The sequence below is a fragment of the Cyanistes caeruleus genome, chromosome 21, assembly GCF_971803275.1.
Source record: "Cyanistes caeruleus chromosome 21, bCyaCae1.hap1.1, whole genome shotgun sequence".
Classification (NCBI taxonomy): Eukaryota; Metazoa; Chordata; class Aves; order Passeriformes; family Paridae; genus Cyanistes; species Cyanistes caeruleus.
This window is the reverse complement of record NC_141721.1, coordinates 632,436-652,386: the sequence shown is the minus strand read 5'-3', so window position 1 is coordinate 652,386 and position 19,951 is coordinate 632,436. Positions and strand designations below refer to the sequence as shown.

Here is a 19,951-nt window from a genome sequence, read left to right as displayed (position 1 = left end):
CAGAGCTTCATCTCCCAGATGGTGCCCCAGAGGTGAGGATTACGTTGTTATCAGCATCTGTGAAAGTCCCAGGGATGGGAACAGCAGAGACAGGGAGAGGATGGAGGATTTCACCACCTTTTTTACAAGTAATTGCTGTTTCTGAATTTTTTCAAGAGTTTATTTGGGTTTTTGGGGGGTTTTGTCTGGTTGGTTGGTTTGCTTTTGTAGGTTTTTTTGTTGCTGTTGTTTTTTTTTCTGGAGTAATTCCTTGCAAACCTTATCATCAACTTCGGTGTGTCCTGAAAGGACAGGGATTTTTTTGGTTTAGAAATTTGTATTTGGAAGATGCTCCCAGTCACTGTGCCCAGCTGAGGCACCCACCCATCCCAGCAGCTCCAGAGGACCTTGAGCCTGTCCTGAAATGGGAGGGGAGAAGGTGGGAATTCATCCTTGAGGCAGAACCCAGCCCCAAGGAATCCCAGGATGGGTTGGGTGGGAGGGACCTCAGAGCCCCTCCAGTGCCACCCAGGGCACTGCAGGGACACCTTCCCCTGTCCCAGGAGCTCCAAACCCCGTCCAGCCTGGCCTTGGGCACTGCCAGGGATCCAGGGGCGTCTCTGGAGCTTCTCCTGCCCAGGTGAGCCCCCCCAGCTCTGCCAGCCTGGCTCCAGCCCTGGGAGCAGCTCCAGGGCCCCAGAACAGAAATGTCCTGGCTGGGTTGGGTCCCTCCCTCTGGCAGCTCCTGCCTCAGGTGACAAAATGAGGATGATGCCCTTCCTTCAACTCATTCCCATCTCTTCTTCCTTTCCCCTCAGGGCACAGCAGCAGCTCCGACATCATAAATGATTTAGGAGCGGAGCCAGATGAAGCCAAAGCTGATGGATGACAATGCTCTGCTTGGGGGAATGTTTTCCTGCTGGAGGTTTTTTGGAAACAAATATATTTATCCTCACTGAAAACTGAAACACAGCTCCCATCCCAGGTGACTCAGCCCCTGAGTCAGGATCCAGCGGGAGCACAGCTGGGAAGAGCCCACGGAGCAGCCAGAAGGGATCCAGGGAAGGGGAACTGGACCAGGCACTGCAGTCCTCAGGGCTCCTCAAATTCTCTCTGGCTTTAAGGGATTAAATGATTTTTGTCCATTGTCCCCTCAGTGGAACCTGCTGGGTCTGCAGGTTGGCTTTGGAAGCAGCAGGTCCCCGTTCACGCTGTGTGCCTTGGCTCTGGGCAAAGCCCCCTGCAGCAGAGGGGGCAGGAGGGAGGCTGGGACCCCCTGCACCCCCTGAGCCACAGCAACACCTCCAGGAAACGGGCTGGGACCCCCTGCACCCCCTGAGCCACAGCAACACCTCCAGGAAACGGGCTGGGACCCCCTGCACCCCCTGAGCCACAGCAACACCTCCAGGAAACGGGCTGGGACCCCCTGCACCCCCTGAGCCACAGCAACACCTCCAGGAAACGGGCTGGGACCCCCTGCACCCCCTGAGCCACAGCAACACCTCCAGGAAACAGGCTGGGACCCCCTGCACCCCCTGAGCCACAGCAACACCTCCAGGAAACAGGCTGGGACCCCCTGCACCCCCTGAGCCACAGCAACACCTCCAGGAAACAGGCTGGGACCCCCTGCACCCCCTGAGCCACAGCAACACCTCCAGGAAACAAGCTGGAGTCACAGGGACCACCGAGTCAAACACAGGGCAGCACAAGAGGGCTGGTCCCGGGCGGTGACAGCGGATTCATGTGGCAGGGGTGGAACAGGAGGGGCTCAAAGGTTCCTCCAACCCACCCCAGGAGTCTGGGATTTTCAAAAATACACTGGGGAGAAGCAGCCACCATCCACCACCCAGGGACCCACCCAACGCTCCCCCTTCCACCCCTCATCTGTTAGGAAAGAGCTCTTGGGCAACACTGCTGCTTCTCATCTCCTTCAATCAACCTCCCACCTTCCCTGACGGACCCTGCTCAGCAGCCACACACCACAGGCAAAACTCCTTTATTTCCCTCCTGCTTCACAAACTCTTGGTGCAGCTGAAGAAAAGAGGCTGCTTGTAAAAAGAAATGGAACCCCTGTCCCAGGGATGCACCATCTACAGCACTGGGCACTCCCAGCTGGACACTGGGCACTCCCAGCTGGACACTGGGCACACCCAGCTGGGCACTGGGTAATGGACACCCCCAGCTGGACACTGGACACTCCCAGCTGGACACTGGACACTCCCAGTTTGGACACTGGGCATCACCAGCTGGACACTGGGTCATGGACACTCCCAGTTTGGACACTGGGCACTCCCAGCTGGACACTGGGCACTCCCAGCTGGGCACTGGGCACTGGACACTCCCAGTTTGGACACTGGGCACTCCCAGCTGGGCACTGGGCACTCCCAGCTGGAGCCTGACAGGGCTCTGGAGGACTGGACCTGTTGTTCAGGGCTGCTGGGAGTGGGATAACACCAAAGCCATGAGGTTGGAAGGCACTTGGAGAGGTATCACAAGCTGGTATCCACAGGGCTGCTCTTACAACATTCCCAAGTTTTGGCCTCTTGGGAATGGGGTTTTTACAGGAAATGGTACCAGGGTTTAAGTGAACAAAGTCCCTAAAATGATGCTCCCAGCAGGGATCAGGTTCTGGATCCAGGTCTGGCTGTAGCCCCTCCTGCCCCGATCCCACCTTGTGGGGCTGAAATCTCCTGGTGTTTTTCCTCAGGGATGTGGAATGTTTTGCTGCCAGGCTCTCCTTGCACAGGAGTCCAAGGAACCCTCGGGCCCCACATCCCACTCCAAACATTCCCCACTGAGGAGACCCCAGCACTGCCCCCTCCCCACTGCTGCTGAACCAGCTCTGATCTGTCCCGAGATAACAACGTTATCAATATTTTCATCCAGGAAGACCTGGAAACAGGAAGGAAGGCTTAAATCCAGGCTTGACCCTCTTCTCAAACACCAGGATAATCCAGGAGGATGGATCTGGAACTGGTGTCAGCCCAAACCAGAATCCTGGGAGGCTGAGGGTGCGGCGAGCCTCAGCACCCCGAGCTGTCCCCTGCCTTGTTCTTGCGCTGGAATCTCACGTGTGAGGGGTCGAATCCCCGCTCCCTGGCCCCGAAGAGGGCCCAGGGAGGAGTCCTGGCCGTGTACTCGGCCGCTGTGAAGGTCCTGGAGCCGCCGCTCCGCTCGTGCTCCCTGACCAGCTCCTGGAAACGGCCGTAGTCAATCCAGGTCCTCCACTCGCCATCCACCTGGAACTGCAGCAGAGGAACCGTGAGGGAGCACCAAACCCAGGGAGTGGGGATGGACAGGGATCCCCAGCTGGAGCCCCTCTGCTCTGGAGCCAGGCTGGGAGGGCTGGGGGACAGGAGAAGCTCCAGGGAGAGCTCAGAGCCCCTTGCAGGGCCTGAAGGGGCTCCAGGAGAGCTGGAGAGGGACTGGGGACAAGGGCTGGAGGGACAGGACACAGGGAATGGCTCCCAGTGCCCAAGGCCAGGCTGGACGGGGTTTGGAGCTGCCTGGGACAGTGGGAGGTGTCCCTGCCATGGTGGGGTGGGATGGGATTTAAGGTCCCTTCCAAGCCATGCCAAGATCCTGTGGTCTCTCCATGAGGGATGCACTGCTGGATGCTCACCTGGAGCCTTCCAAGTACAGATCCTCCCCCAGTTCAGCCCCACTTTCCAGGAGGGAGGCTTCTAAAATGCCTCCCAAAGCCTTCCCAGGCCTCCTGCCCTTGGCAGCGATCGCTCCCACGGGAAAGCCTCGGTGTGGGAGCTGCCTGCAGCACAGCTGTGGATCTGGGCTGGTCCAGGTGCCCCTCCAGGAGGGACCGAGGTCATCCCAACCCCGAGCTGTGACTGTGACTCCAGGGCAGCCCAGCCTGGGACAATGGCCCAGGAGAAGCACCAGAGGCACGTGCCAAGGGCTTGGGATGGATTTGGGGGACAGGGACAGGGGCAGGAGGGCTGGGTTTGGGAATGGGGGAGATGAAGAGGTTTAATGACACAAATCCTCTTCCCATGTGAAGAATGGCTCACTTTGACAAGCTGGAGCTGCATTTGTCTCCCAGACCTGCTCTGCTCATTTAGCCCCAGCCTTGGCTGAAGCCTCAATTAGGATTTATCTCAGTTAAGAGCTTATTACGCATTTCATCCAAAAAAAGAGGGAAAACAGACCGGTTCCTTGGTTTTTGTGGATTTTTTTCCCCCCAAACTTGATGGCTGTGCATTTCAAATGGCACTTGACTTTGTGCCCAAGAGCTAAAAGCTTTTTTGGTTGAGAAAACTGCTGACAGCCTGAAATTCTGCAATCAGCCATGGCTGATGCTCCTCCATCCCTGCGCGGGGAATCACAGCGCGTCCCTGGAGCCAGGAGGGGACACTGCACAGTCACAGCACTGGCAACCTGTCCTGCCATAAATCAAGGTGCCCAAGACTCATTTTTCTTGTGCTGAGGTGGGGATGTGTGTGAGGCCCTGAAGGTCCCCAGGTGCCCCAGTTCTCACCTCAGTGCCACCCCGTGACCTCCAGAGAGAGAAAATAACACCAGACATGAAACCTGCAGTTTGCTCTCCTTAAAATCCCTTTTCTCCCCAAATCCCTGCCCTTCAGAGACTTCAGAGCTCGAGTCCTGGACCGTCACTCATCACAAGCAGGTGCCAATCAGCGAGTCCCATCCATCTCAGCAGGATGAATTATTCCTGACATTCCCAGACTCTTTCCTACAGGCTGGCATTCAATGGCAGCATTAAATTTATCAGGAGCATTGTCTGAACACCTCCAAACTCACACCTAGGAAAACACAGTGAAATAAATCACATTTCTTAATGAATTTTATTACCCTCTTCCTGCCACTCCCTAATTTTTCAAAGACCCCTTTGATTTTGCAATTAGTCACTCTGGTTTGATCAATCCCAGAGCACAGGTTTTCCTGCAAATAATAGGCACTGACAGATTTTATTCTTCACTAGAGCCTGAAACTCAAAAATTAAACCCTAATGGAAATAAATTTATTTTTTATTAGCTATTTTAGCACAGAGGACAGATTGTTTCACACAGACACCCTCTGCTAATGGCTCTGGAAGGAGAAGCAGCTGTTGAGTTCCTCCTGGGCAGGTACCAATTTATTCTCCTCGCTAATGGTGTTGCTTAAATTCTGTCTCAAGAAGATTTCTGCAATCTGTTTGTTTGCTTTCCTGGACCTTACAATGCAAAAGGAGATTTTACTTTCTCAGGAACAGTTGCCAGTGGCAACAGCCAGGAGTGAGACTGTAAATAAAGCCAATTTAAGGTGAGATCAAACACAACCAGTGCCAGGTGTCCTGGTTTTCTCTGCTCCTTCCCAGCTGCTCCCCCTGCAGATTCCAGGGTAGGTTTAGATTGGATATTCAGGAGAAATTCCTCCCTGGCAGGGTGGGCAGTGCCTGGCATAGGTGCCCAGAGCAGCTGGGGCTGCCCCTGGATCCCTGGCAGTGCCCAAGGCCAGGCTGGATGGGGTTTGGAGCTCCTGGGACAGGGGAAGTGTCCCTGCCATGGAATAGGATGGGCTTTAAGGCCCTTCCAACCCAAAGCATTCCAGGAATCTACAATTTCATCAGGTGCCCAGAGGGCACATTATTATCTTTTTCTGCAGTCCTTTTATTAATCTTTTCTGAAGCTCAGAAAGCAAATATGTACTCATTAATTTTAATTTCCTGCATCCTTTAAAATGATTTTTTTTATTGCATTTCACTTGTATTTCATTTCCCTTCCAGTACTTGAAGGGAAGATGGTGACAAACCTTTCCAGCAGGACCTGTTGCAAGGGCTGATGGATTTGAACAGCAGCAGGGTTGGCTTACATTGGATGTGAGTTGTATTTTTTACTGTGAGGGAGGTGAGGCCCTGGCAGAGGTTGCCCAGTGATGCTGTCATGACAAGACCTTGAGGGGCTGGAGCGTGTCCAGGGCAGGGAACGGAGCTGGGAAGGGGCTGGAGCCCCAGGAGGGGCTGAGGGAGCTGGGAAGGGGCTCAGCCTGGAGAAAAGGAGGCTCAGGGGGCCCTTGTGGCTCTGCACAAGTCCCTGGCAGGAGGGGACAGCAGGGGGGGTCGGGCTGTGCTGCCAGGGAACAGGGACAGGAGGAGAGGGAACGGCCTCAGGCTGGGCCAGGGGAGGCTCAGGGGGGATTTTTGGGAAATTTCTCCATGGAAAGGGCTGTCCAGCCCTGGCACAGCTGCCCAGGGCTGGGGTGGAGTTCCCAACCACCCCCTGGAGAGGTTTAACACAGATGTGCTTGTGGCACTTGGGGACATGGGGCAGGGGTGGCCTTGGCAGTGCTGGGCTGGATACAGAGAGCTTTTCCAGCCTGCCCAGTTCCAATTCCAGCTGACTGCAGAAGAAGGCCAGGCAGGCAGGGCAGGATGCTCACCTTGCAGTGTGCCAGCAGCAGGCAGTTGGAGTGCTCGTGCTCGCAGGCGATGCCGTACTCCGGGAGCAGCCGCGCCAGCTCCTGCACGAAGCTCAGCACCTCCCCGTGCCACGGCACGTTGGCCATGCTCAGGCTGCTGGCAGGGCTCTCCCCGCAGTAGGTGACACCCTGGGGACACAGGGAAACGGGACAGTCAGCTCAGGCCTCCCCACACCACCACTGCTGGACACAGCAAACCCTGCAGTGACACCTCCCCAGGGCTCTGTGCCAGGCGTCCCCAGCAGTGACACAGGCTGCACCTAACCCTGGAACTCTGCTTTGACAGGACACACAGGGGGGATGCTCCTGAGTGACCAGGGACCTTGGAGAAGGCCACTGGGGCAGGAAAGGTGACAAGTCTGGAAGAGTCTCATGGAGAACCAGTGCCACGTCAGTGGGATGCTCCCAGAGATCCTGCCCATGTGCCACAGGGAGAACGAGCTCTGGACCTGCTCCTCCTCCTCCTCCCAAGCCCAGGCTGTTATTTCTGTGCTCCAGGATCTGTTCCCAAATGCAGCAGGTCCCTGGGAGGGCCGGACCCACCATGGAGGTGTCCAGGAGCTCAGCTCCTCCCTGCTGGGACCCGGCAGGAGCACTGGGGCTTTGGGAAGCAGCTGTTGGAGGCACCCCAGAACTGACATCACTCAAGGACAGCTCCCCTGCAGATCCCAGGGTGTTCAGGAAAATGGGGCTGCTGCTCCAGCTCCCATCCCACCCCCACACAGCAGAACAGAGAGCCTGGAGCAGGACACGTGTCCCTCTGTCCCCACAGAGCCAAGGCTCCTCTGCCTGCTTCCAGCCCCTCTGCTCTTGGGCTGAGCTCTTTTATTCCAGTCATAAAATCCCATCAAGCAGCAGCCTTTACAACACAGTTTTATGGATGGCTGTGTCTGGCCTGCTCGTGGTTTATCCCCTGGGAAGAACACTGTGACCTCCTTTAGATGGGATTTGCATCCAGGTCCATGTGTGGCATGGCCATGGCACCCGCTCCCAGCTGCCACCACGCTCCAAATCCTGATCCACCTGCACCTCCCTGCACGTGGAATGTGCAGACACATCTTTGCCAACACCTCCAAGCAGAGCACAGAGCACACACAGCGCCTCAGGAGGAACAGCCTGCTGCTAACGGGGAACTGCACAACTTTTGGAAGCAATTCCTTTCTCACCCATAAATTTATCAGGGACTCTCCCCATTCATCTGCCCAGGCCCCATAACTCAGAGGCAGCCTGGGGGAAGACTGGCAGGGCACAAGCCAGGGAGTGCTCACCAGAGATGAACATTCAGGCTTTTCTAGCCCAGCTCTGTAAGTCTGAAGCCAAAGTTTAAACACGTTCGTTCTCTATTAGTCAGTGTTATATCAGAGCAGGCAGCTACGCAAATCAGGGGTTTGGAGACACACAGCAATATTCTCCCCACACTCATTATCCAGATTATGATTTGAGCAGCATGAAAAATGTATGAGTACAGAGGGGGAAAATTCTTCAGAAGCTCCAACATGATTCATGGTCTCAGTAAACTACAAAGATATCGTTTACAAGGAAAGAAAGCACAGAGGCAAATGGAATAAGTGAGTGCTTGGCTGGCTGATTAATTCCCAGCACAAATCAATGGGAATCAGCTTCCAGCACACCAAAGGAAAGCAGCTTTCAACTTCCCCAACTTCTTCAAACTGGAGTTAATTAACAGCTGATAGCACTTAAAACCCATGCGGAGCTGATGAGGGCGGTCACGTTCTGCTTTGCAGTAATACATGAAGACAGTTATTAAGACATCAAGAATTAAAAAGGAAAGGATCCCATTGTTCACCCAGAGCTCTCTCCCCAACCTCCCTTCGGCAGGAACAGCAACGATGCTGCCTCTTAATTACCTGCTTAATAAGGGTGCTTTGAGCAGCCTCATCCACAGAGCTCTGGCCAAGTACCTTGAAATGCAGAAGCCTTTGAAAAGCATCCCAGCTCCTCCAGGTTCTGCCAGGATGAATCCAGAGCAGCTGTGCTGGGCATACTCTGGATTTCCTTAAATCATGTAATCATGGAAAAGGTTGGAAAGGACCTTAAAGCCCATCCAGAGCCACCCCTGCCATGGCAGGGACATCTCCCACTGTCCCAGGTGCTCCCAGCCCCAGTGTCCAGCCTGGCCTTGGGCACTGCCAGGGATCCAGGGACAGCCCCAGCTGCTCTGGGCACCCTGTGCCAGGCACTGACCACCCTGCCAGGGAACGTCTCCTGCCCAAAATCCCATCCATTCATGCCCTCTGGCACTAGGAAGCCGTTCCCTGGGTCCTGTCACTCCAGGCTCCTGTCCAAAGTCTCTCCCCATCTTTCCTGCAGGCTCCCTTGAAGTCCTGGAAGGTCACACTGAGCCCACCCCAAAGCTTCTCCTCCCCAGGTGAGCATTGCCAGCTCTCCCAGCAGAGCTGCTCCATCCCTCTGATCCCCCTGTGACTCCTCTGGGCTCCCCCAGCAGCTCCAGGTGCTGGCCCAGGGCTGACTTTCGGCTGGAATGGAGCTGAGTGAGCACAACTGGATGAACCAGAGCCCTGTTCCAGGGTGGCTGCTGGTGCTGTGGGAAGCAAGGGAAGCACATTCCTGCCCCCAGGACCTGGCTCCTGCCCCAGGATGCAGACAGCCAGCAATCCTTTCAGTCCCCAGGGCTCTGAAGGAAACAACTACAGCTGACAGTGCTTTGTTTCTCCACTCACACTCCAGACTTCCTAATTTAATTACTGAATAAAACAATTCTCTTCACTCCAAGCACACAAATTATAAATTTAATTGAGGCTCGTGCGAATTAACAGAGAACAAAGTGTGGGCCAAGCTGCTGAGTGGCAGAGACACTGTTTAAAATCTGGGGCAGCCATGACCCCAGACAAATATAAAAAGCCTCAATGCCACGTTGATTGCCGTCTGCAGTGAAAACACGCTGGAGCTGAGCAGCAGCACTCCCCAAATGACAGCCACAGGGCCTCACACACGTCTGCTCCTGCTGCAGTGGATTCAGCCAGGATTCAGCTCCTTGGCTGCTCTCAATCATCACTTTTGAGCTGGTTTAACAAAGGCCATCAGTGCTTTGTGTCACTCGGGTCTGCAGGGAGGCTGGAGATGGTGCAGCACAGCCCCAGCATCTCCCAGCAGCTCTCCAGACACCCACGGCTGAGGGCCAAGAGCTGCTGCACTGCCTGGAAATCTGCAGGGATTCCCTGCACGTGGAAGCAACTCCTCCTGGGAAAGCTGAACTCAAAACACAAGACCCAGCCTTTGATCCCAGCTCCCTCAGCTGCTCCTGGGGCTCCAGCCCCTTCCCTGCCCTGGACACAAAATACTGCACATCAAACAAGCCTCTGCCTTTAGGAACACAAAGAGGGCACCATGGCAAGAAATGGAGTTCTGGCATGTTCCAGACCTTAAATACAACCATCAGCTCTTACAAGTGTGACACTGACACGCTGGCATTAGAACAGATTAAGGCAATAAATCTATTTGATGCATTTTTAATGACTGAGCCTCCCTTTACTATTGGCTTAAGTGGGAGAATGGGGTCCCACAGAGTTACAGCACTGTGAGGCACTCATGGAAATAAGAACAAGGATTAAGCCCTGCAAAAATCTAAATCTCTCTCCATTCACCCCGTGAGCTTCTCTGGAGCAACACTGGATTAGCTCCCTTCATCTGAAATGGACGTTCTTTATCCCAGGTCTTCAACCAGAAAATCCCCAAGCTCAGCCCCATTGTTGGGCAGAGCTCTGCACAATCTCCTCATCACTCTTTGTTGGTTGGCTTCGAGCACCACCTGCTCCTTGGCCTTTTACCAATTATTATTCAGTGATATTAAAAGCAAAGGAGAAGCTTCTTGTGCATCACTTTGGAAGAATTTTACTTACTCAGAAAGTTTAGACATAAGGCAGGGGAAAATGGGGACAAAACAATGGAAAATAGTGCTGGAAAAACAGAAACAGCTCCATGCAGCTCACCTTGACCTCCACGAAGTCTGGTTTCCCGAGGGATATCAGGTCAGCATAAGCTTTCAGCTCATCCACATTCCAGCCTTTCACCAGGGTCAGCCTATAAACAGTGCGTTGTTGCTGGAACAAAGGACAAATCCCATTAACATCCCATCCTGAGCCAGGAACAAAGGAAAAATCCCACTGACATCCCATTCTGATCCAGGGAAGATGTTCCAGCCTTGCACACAGATTCTAACAGGAAAAAGAAATCAAATCATTCTTTTATTCCAAGAACTCAGAGATCGAACCAAGCCAGACCCAAAGCAGCTCCTGCAGGAAATCTGCCCTGCAGCACCTGGGCTGAGCCACCTCATCCTCCCTGTGCCACACAAATCCTCCCTGTGCCACACCTCGCATCCCTGGCACTTTGGGCAGTTTAACTTAATGGCAAAAAAAGCAGGAAATGTCTCTCTGTTGGATTTGCTTCCCCAGGCATGAAACCTCCCCATCAATTCCAGGGGTTTTAGTGCCTCCAGGTCCAGCCTGGGGACTCTCACAGAAACATGGAATGATTTATGTTAGAAAAGCCCTCAAAATATCAAATCCAGCCTTGAGCCAGCACTGCCAAGGCCACCCCTGAGCCGTGTCCCACATCCAGAGGGCTGTGAATCCCCTCCAGCACCTCCCTGCACAGCCTGTTCCTGCGTTTGACAACCTTTCCTTGAGAAATCTTCCCCAAAATCCCCCCTGAGCCTCCCCTGGCCCAGCCTGAGGCCGTTCCCTCTCCTCCTGTCCCTGTTCCCTGGCAGCACAGCCCGACCCCCCCTGCTGTCCCCTCCTGCCAGGGACTTGTGCAGAAGATTCCCAGATCCAACTTCCTCCTGGGAAGGTGGCAGCCAGCACTCCCAGAACTTCTCTGCTTGGAGTTATTCTTGTTTGTCCTCTAAGGGCTGCTCTCCAAAGGAGTCACCAGTGACAAAAGGCCTCTCAACACAAGCACTTGGCCATGGAACAAATCCACTCCTCACATCCGCTTGTTTCCATCCTTCCCCTCCCCTTCATCTTCTACTGATGTTTTATTTCACTTATTTTTGGAATTTATTTTTATTTATAGAGCAATTTTCTGGCGAATCTGCAGTTTGGATTAACTCCTTTGCTGTCCCTGCACACTGTGGACTGGAAAATGTAAACGCTGAGCCCAGCGTGGGCAGCAGGAAAGGGATTGGGATTGTGCCCCTGTGCCCAGGTGAGACCCCAGAGCTGCCCCAGCCCTGGGCCAGCACCTGGAGCTGCTGGAGGAGCCCAGAGGAGTCACAGGGGGATCAGAGGGATGGAGCAGCTCTGCTGGGAGAGCTGGCAATGCTCACCTTAGTCCTTCAGAGGCTCTGACTGCCACCCCAGTGAATTCTGCCCTCCATGTAAAAATCAAGGTATCACCCACCTACCACCCATTTCTGTGTGCTCCACAGGGGGAAAAGTTCTACACCAATTTGTTATGGAAAACTCCCAGGTTATTTACTGTGAAATAACAAGAGGAGAAACAAATGAACACCAGGAGCACCTTCTTCTAAATATGGCAAGAACTAAACCAGCAGACCTCTACCCATGGCATTTAAGCAGAGATCTGAAGAACAAGCAATTCTTGTGATTTGAATGGATTGGCAAAAGAAAGGTCAAGAGACAAGTAGGAAATCAACTGTTAATTACTGAAGAGAGAAGAGCAGTAGAGGAGCTAATACAGAAAAATGAACACGTTGTTTGCACATAACAGGGGAAGAAGAAAGCAGAGGGAAAGATCCAAGGAGGAAAGTCTGCAGTGCACACACCCCATCAGTCCTGTGCAATGATCAGACACCAATTAATGAGAACTGGCTCCCCACAGGGCAGCTCCCAGTGGGGAACAAATGCAGCAGCTTCAGGGCACCAGTAAATACCAGTCTGTATTCAACACAACTGGTCCCATTTCACAGCAGCCCCAGCCAGGGCAGCACATCTGCCCAGGCAGGGAAGTGGGGCTTCCTCCCATTTAAATCTCATTTTACTACTCTCCACTTCACATCCCAGTTCATTTAGAAGTTTAAGGTCAAGGACTTCATAAAACTAAACATGCTGTGAGTGAATTTAAAGGGCTTCTCCCCCCGGGGCAGAACTGACAGGGAGTAACTCTGTGTGTGCACACTCCAACACCTGAACATCCCAAAACCTGCGTGAACTCACCAGGGCTGGGCAGGGAAAGCAGGGAAGGAAACAAACTCTGCCAAAGGCAGACAGCAAACAGGTAGAAAAATCAGAAATTAATGTGGAGAAGCCTCTTTCCAGAGGGCAACATCTCTGCAGTGTTGTTGAGCAGAGAAACGCTGGTGGAAGGCACAGATCAAAATGAGTAATATCCCAAACCGTTATCTGGGAGCAATCCTTGCAGACTGCCAGCAGTACAAACAGCCAGCCTGTTTTATTCATGGATTATTTGTATTTGTTGTACAATAGGGCCCCAGGAGATCCTCTCATAAGCACAGCAAAACAAGAAATAAAGAGCTTAAGCTGTGAGAATTTAACGATCTAAAGCATCAGGCTATAAAAGCAGCCTGGGATGCTCCACGCTCCGTGTTTCCAGGAAAAGCAGCTGTTGCTCCGCTCCAGTCACGAGGAGAACACAGAGGAAGAGGAGTTGGTGTGAGAACAGCCCATCAGATGGGTGTGGGGCTGCTTTATCCCTGTGTGCCCAGAGCAGCCTGGCAGCGAGGGGCAGCCCTGGCAGTCCCAGCAATGGCCCAGCTCCCGGTGCCCAGCCTGGAGCACAGGCTCTGGAGCCTGCTGCACTGTCCCTGGAGGCCACCCTCACATCCTCCTAGGCCTGACACAGGTACCAGTGGCTCCCTGCTGCCTGTGCACGCTCTGCTGCTGGCCCAGCCCCAGCCCAGGACACCTCAGCGCAGGACTCGGTGTCGCTCTGACAAAGTGCTCCCTTCCCACTCCAATGACCACGAGGGATTGGGGCTGCTCCTTTTTTATCATTGCTTCTTAATTCCCTCCTCCTCAACATTAATCTTTTCCTAGATCAAATGTAATTATTCTTCATGAAGCAGCCCAGGTGTGATCCCAGGAGGAAGAGGGAGGGGAACACATCCCCTGCAAAGGGCAGGATGCTGGAGGGACATGGGCTTGGCTGGGGCAGGGGAGCAGCTCCCTTCCCTGGCCAGGACAGGGAACCATCTCCCTTCTCCAAGGGAGCAGGGAAGCGTCTCCAAGGCCCTCACCTTGGATCCTGTCACTTGCACTCACTCCTTCGTTCAGGCAGAGTAATGTCCCCCTATTTGGAAGTAAATAGAATTACACCCAGATTTTTGTTCCAGCTGCTGGCTTAGGCTCGGGTATCCCAAACACCTACATGCATTTCTTAGGTACAGATGGAATTATTTTATTGCCATTTCACACAGGGACTCCCCCACAGAAATCCCGATTTTTGCAACTAATGACTCTCAACAGAAACACAGCACAGCTGGATGGAAAAAGCACTCTTTGGGGGAGGAAATGATGGTGCAAACTCCAAACAGAACCTGCCCTTTGTTTCACACAGCTTCACACCCCTTTGCCAGCACTGGATGAGGAGCAGGAACCACTTCAAAGGCAGCTCCTTTCATCGGGATGTTCTTCCTCTCTTCAAGGAAAGGCTGCACTTGGCAAACTCCCCCCATGACACATTCTCAGAGCTCCTGAGCTGGCAGGAGCTGCTCTGCTCATGGCACAACCCAGCCCAGGAAGGGGCAGCGAGCCCCAGAGCTGCCCCTTCCCGCTCCTGCCAGGCTCCTGAGAGAACCAGCGCTGAAGAAAGACATCAAAGCAATTTTCACACTTGGAAATGACTTGTCACAGGGATGGGAAAAAAGCCCCTGCAGCCAAAATCTCTTCCCCACAGCCGATAAGGAGCTGCTTTATGCAGAAACCTCACCAGGGAGGAAAGATCCAAAACGCAGCCCGAGGAAATCTCAGATCCCAACACCCCCCAGACTCCACAGCTTTCCAAAGCCTTCCAGTTCAGCCCAGAGACAGAGCCCCCCTAAAAGGACTGGAAACCACCCCTGCCTCTCCCAAATCCGGCTCTGCTGAGCTCCCAGGAGCTCTGCAGATCCCAGAATCCTGGAGTGATTTTAGCTGGGGGGATGTTGAAGTGCATCTCACTCCACTCCTGCCGTGGGCACCATCCCAAGGTGCTCCAAGCCCCGTCCAGCCTGGCCTTGGACACTTCAGGTGTGTTTAAGCACAAAAATATCTCTTTAAGTGCTCAGTTTTTCTCAGCTGAGATTTAAAAACTTCCCTCAAAACAGATGGAGTGGGAGGCACCTCTGCCCATGGCTGGGAGGTGCAAAGGGATGCTCTTTAAAGTCCTTCCAACCCAACCCATTCCATGACTCTGTGAGCTGAGTGCTAATGCCAAAGGAACTGGGATATTTCTAAAAAAGAACCCCAAACTTATTAAAAAAACAAACATAAACCCCAAAGCAAACCTAATACTACTTTTCCAGGCAAAGGCCATTCCTGCTCCTTGTGAGGGAAGCAGGTGAAAAAACTAATTAGGGACTGAGGAAAAATACAATTCCAAGGTGATGTCAACATGATGAGGACTGGTCCTGCATCTTGTCTTGAACCTGGAGCCCAAGGCAGTCCCTTTAAAGCAGTTTTTAATTCTTTCAGCTTTAATTTAAATGTGTAAGAACCAAAATTGTCTCTCTGAAGTACAATTATTGTGAGGAGCCAAGCCTGATCTCCATATGAAATTCCTTGTTCTTCCAAGGCCTTGAAGATAAGATGAAAACTGTCCTGAATAATAATTAGGAAAACAGCAAAGTTGGACTTTTGGTCTGCCTCAGGTTTTTTGTCACCCAACAGCACTGCCCTGTTGTCCAGCTCTGAAATCCTGCCTGGAAAGAACAAGAAAGTCCTGCAGGGAGATGAATCCATCAGCACTAATTCCCAACCTGGAATTTTATACCAGAAAAGCCCCTCGGCCTCTGCATAGCCCTGCTGATGTGTGAAGCGCAGGAATGAGGGATCAGGACTGGAAACCAGGGAGAAACATCCACCAAATTTCACTCCCCTCCACACTCACTCTTCCTGTTCTTGCTTGTGATCTATTTTATTGCTTCACACTTCAGCAGAAATTAATCAGATTATTGAAAATTCTCTAGAAATAAAACAAAGCACAGCAACAGCTTTGTTCTGAGAGCTGGAAATGTTGTTCTTAAGCAAATCGAAACCATGAGTGGTTTTTATCCATTTTCTATGGACTCAGTTTTAACACACCCTCGGAAATCAGCAACAGCAACATTCCAGAAATTATTTCTTTCTTTTCCATATTTCCAGTGCAGTTTCAAGGAATCATGTAAAATTTATACCCAGGGAAAAAGAAGCCCAATGCAAAGGGACTTAAAATAGAACAGCACCAAAACAGATCCTATCAAATCAGCAGCAAAACCCCGTTCAAGCTTGCTGTTAAACAGGCTGAGATGGTTTTTTTCCCAGGAAAGGGTGGATGCTTAACTCCAGACGGGCAGAGAAAGCATGGGCAGGAGCCTGGGGGTGCTGCTGCCTGCTCTGCAGCACAGGGACAGCTCTGCCAGGAGTGGGAGCAAAAACCCTTCAGCAGCAGCAAAGCCCCAGCAATTCCTGCCCGAGTCACTGTGACTTGCACAGGGCAGCAGCTGGCAGGGGATGCTGTGGAGGATCAGTGCCTGTTCCATGCCCAGGTTGGAGCAGCAGCTGTGGTGGCAGCAGGGCCCTGCCAGGCCCACCTGGGGACGGGGCCCTGTCCTGCCCCAGAGCTGCTCTGCCCCATGGCAGGGGCTGTGCCATCCCTGAGCATGGCAGTGCCATCCCTGAGCATGGCTGTGCCATCCCTGAGCATGGCTGTCCCCATCCCTGAGCATGGCTGTGCCATCCCTGAGCATGGCTGTGCCATCCCTGAGCCCTGAGCATGGCTGTGCCAGCCCTGAGCATGGCTGTCCCCAGCCCTGAGCGTGGCTGTGCCATCCCTGAGCATGGCTGTGCCATCCCTGAGCATGGCTGTGCCATCCCTGAGTATGGCTGTGCCATCCCTGAGCGTGGCTGTGCCATCCCTGAGCATGGCTGTCCCCAGCCCTGAGCGTGGCTGTGCCATCCCTGAGCCCTGAGCAGCTCAAGAGAGCCTGAGAGTGGCATTTGCACAGGCAGAGAGGAAAAGGGGGAGAAAAGCAGCTCCAAATGAGCAGCTCAAACCCAGCCCCACTCCAGGCAAAGGCTGGGGCTGAGGCAGGAGCTGAACGCTCCCAGAGTGAGTCTGGATCCAGGGCTGGAGCCCAGCCTGCCCCACGGCACCACCAGCTGCTCAGGAGCTTTAAACCATCCCAGTTATTTATGTACCAGCCAAAGACTTGGATGCTTCCTCACAGAGCTCTGTAGCTGGAAATCTCAGCCAGGAAAACAACTTCCCACTGAGATTTCCCAGGGGCCTGAAAGAATATTCCTCAAAATCGCTGTGTTTTGCTCAGCAATAGGGGATACAGGAAAGGAGAACAAACTGCATTTTAAATAACCCTGTAATAGCCAAGGGTTGAGGGAGTAACTACAGGATCAGCCAGAGCTGGCTGTGGTGACCCATCACCTGAAGGATTCCACAGGAAGGATGGGGAGGGACTCTGGAGAAGGGCCTGGAGTGCCAGGACGGGGGGAATGGCTCCCCAGTGCCAGAGGGCAGGCTGAGCTGGGATATTGGGAAGGAATTGTTCCTGTGAGGGTGGCACAGCCAGGAGCTCAGCCACAGCCTGGGAAGGGGTGACTGTATTTATGGGAATAGTGACACTAGTTATCCTGGGAAATAACAAACCAGCAGTGCAACTTCCAGCGATGAAAGCAGAGATTAAGCTGCCATAAAAACATAATTACCTCGTTAAAAAACGCTCTTGCAGGCTGTGAAGCAAATGATTTATATTTTTCTTCTGGGTTTTGTCCAAATAATCTAAAAATAGATCTGAAAGCCCCACCAGGATTGCTGAAAATCCTGCCCAGTTCACTTCACAAGGAGCAGTGTAAACAAGGAGTCTGACATAAATTTCTCTTATTGATTAAGCAATCCTTGCAAACCCAGTGCTCTTGTAAAGCCTTAATTCAAGAGTAGGGCTCTAAAAGAACAACAATTATGAGCTTTGAACACTTTAAGTGCCCATTCTGGTAAATAGGTGAGCTTGAGCTGGGGCTGAGAGAACTCCCTGCAGGTGCTGGAGCAGAGCAGGGGAATGATAACAATCCCAGCAAAGGATTTACTCCAATCCTGAGTGTCTGTATTCACAGTGCAAGGTGTGCTTCACCTGTGGACCCTGCCCAGGGGATACCTGAAATTCCAACACCCCAAATGATATCATTCCTTCAGACACCCAGTGTCCATGGAATGCCTTCAGATCCTGCTGCTTCCACAGCAAGCTGGACTCCAGAGAGCCCAGAGGGAGATCAGATCCCCAGGATTGTTAAGCAAATTCCAACCCTGAGCTAGAAGGACATAAAAGCAATGATGCAAACACACACACACACACACTTGTAAACAGTTGTTTTCTATTATTTGTACTTATTACGGATCATCAACTCTCCAGTTCCAGCGCTCATCACTCCCTCACCCCCTGAGCCATTCCCTGAGCTCTGCTGCCACATTCCTGCTGCAGGATCCTGCCCTGAAGGTCCAAACAAACTAAACCAGGCCCAGTCCCCTTGGAGCCAAGCACAGGGGTCTCACCCTGGGGCAGGAGAACCTCCCAAGGTTCTCCTGGGGAGATCAGACTCATCAGACACATGGCACTGAAGAGCCCTGGGCACCCTGTCCATGTGTCCCTGTGTCCATGTGTCCCTCTGTCCATGTGTGTCCCTGTGTCCCCGTGTGTCCCTGTGTCCCTGTGTCAGTGCAAGCCTGCACGGATGCAATGCTGGATCCAGCACTCCAGGCCTGCCATCCCCACACTCCTGCACACAGCCCATGACAAACACCTCTCAGGAAAGGGTTTCTCCCCCTCCAAAGCAATGTCTTCCTGATTTTGCATTTCCCAAACCTAGGAAATGTGACGGTGGTGGTGGAAATGTGATGGAACTTCATCACCACATTCCCAGAAAATCCCTTTCCTTGCTTGCACTGCTTCCAAGTTACGCACTCCCCACCCCAAATGAGCAAACACATCACTCCTGCAGATGCTTTCTCAACTTGTCTTTCCTGAAATGTCAAATGCAAAGGAATGGATTCCATGAAGCCAGTAAATGCTCCTCACCTGCCTCTCGTGTGAGAGCTGCTGGTGATGGGGCAGTGAGGAGAGAAATGCAGAGATAATGAATTTACTGGAGTACAGTGCACTGCCCTGCACAGCCCCAACCTGTGCCCTCAGCCCCGTTAGCTCAGCTTCATGGGCTGAAATAAAACCTGAAATAAAAGCAAAGTGCAGCCCCAAGTTTTCCTTGTTGCCACAAGCAGAATTTTAGGGTTGTTTTTTCCTTCTGGAGAATTCCCATAAAAACACACACAGGTTCAGGCTTCCATCCATGAAAGCTGCTCTCCTTCACAACCAGAGAACGAAAATGTGACCAAATGTTCCCAAGCCACGGAGGCTGCTGGGGGAGCTCCCAGAGCCAAGTCCAGGAAGGGAACAGCCCTTGGCTGGTGGTTGGGTAATAAATAACTTGGAAAGGGAACAAAGACTGGTTTGAATCAAGCTCCCTAAAAGCCAAGGCTGGCATCTCTCAGGCAGCTTCTAGAAGAGCTCAAGGCAAAGGAGAGATGCTCTTTAACAGAAGGTAAGAATTGCAAATGCTCCCTACATGTTCAGCAGCAGGAAAACTGGGCAGGCTGGAGAATGTCTGCTGGCTGAGGAGGGAAGGGATGAGCACAGCTGGAAGGGGAGGAAGAGGAGTTATTCCCTGTTATTCCCACGTCCCAATGCCATGGCAGGGGACAGGGGTGGCACTGGGCACCCTCTGCAGCCACAGCCAGGAGCAAACAGCCAGGCCCAGGCAGGAATGAGAGGAGAGGCCTCACGTGGGATCCTGGACTGAGAGAACACAGATTCCACCCCCATCTGTGCCTCTCTGGGTGGCCAGAGAGCTCTCCCTTTCCCCAGCCTCACTCTCTGCCTCCCCAGCACTCCCAGGACAGCAGCAGCTGGAGACACACATCCCTTTGGCCATAGTGTGCCATGAACATTTCCCCCCTTCCTTGCCTGTAAGCAAACCAGGAGGGACTGGCACAGCCAGAGAAATGAGATTTCACTCCCTCAGCAGCCAAGCATCTTGCTGAAAGCTGGTTTGGATTGCTGTGAGGACACTGAAAGGACAGGATGCATTTCAGAGGCAATAAAACCATATTAACATCATACCTGTGTCACACTCCTCAGGCTGCATTGCCAAAGGCTTTCACCACAAGTCTCATTAGCAATCCCATTAAAACAAGAACACAGCTGGTGAGAGCATTTACTGTGCAGAAGACTCAAATTCTTCTAAATTTATAGTGGCAAAATTGATTACTGATTCTAACATCTGTTGCAGATTTTACATTTAAATTCTCCTTAAAAAGCCCCTCAGCTCAGAAACAT

The 19,951-nt window shown here is 52.7% G+C and overlaps 1 protein-coding gene across 16 annotated transcripts in view; it reads right to left on the bottom strand.

Moving 5' to 3' along the window:
- Positions 1-1,958: 1,958 nt before the first annotated feature.
- LOC111937628 (S-adenosyl-L-methionine-dependent tRNA 4-demethylwyosine synthase TYW1) overlaps positions 1,959-19,951 on the bottom strand; it is a 50,004-nt gene continuing 32,011 nt past the window's right edge. For 10 of the 16 annotated variants that reach the window (XM_086859986.1, XM_086859985.1, XM_086859988.1 and 7 more), the window contains 3 exons: positions 10,383-10,493; positions 6,373-6,540; positions 1,959-3,224 (listed from right to left, as the gene is read on the bottom strand). In XM_086859986.1, coding sequence (XP_086716112.1) covers positions 3,003-3,224; positions 6,373-6,540; positions 10,383-10,493 — 501 coding nt within the window. In that variant the 3' untranslated portion in view covers positions 1,959-3,002. Of the gene's footprint in view, positions 3,225-4,471; positions 4,758-4,974; positions 5,168-6,372; positions 6,541-10,382; positions 10,494-19,951 lie in introns of those variants that run through there. The other 6 variants (XM_086859992.1, XM_086859991.1, XM_086859994.1 and 3 more) reach the window with 3 other exon arrangements.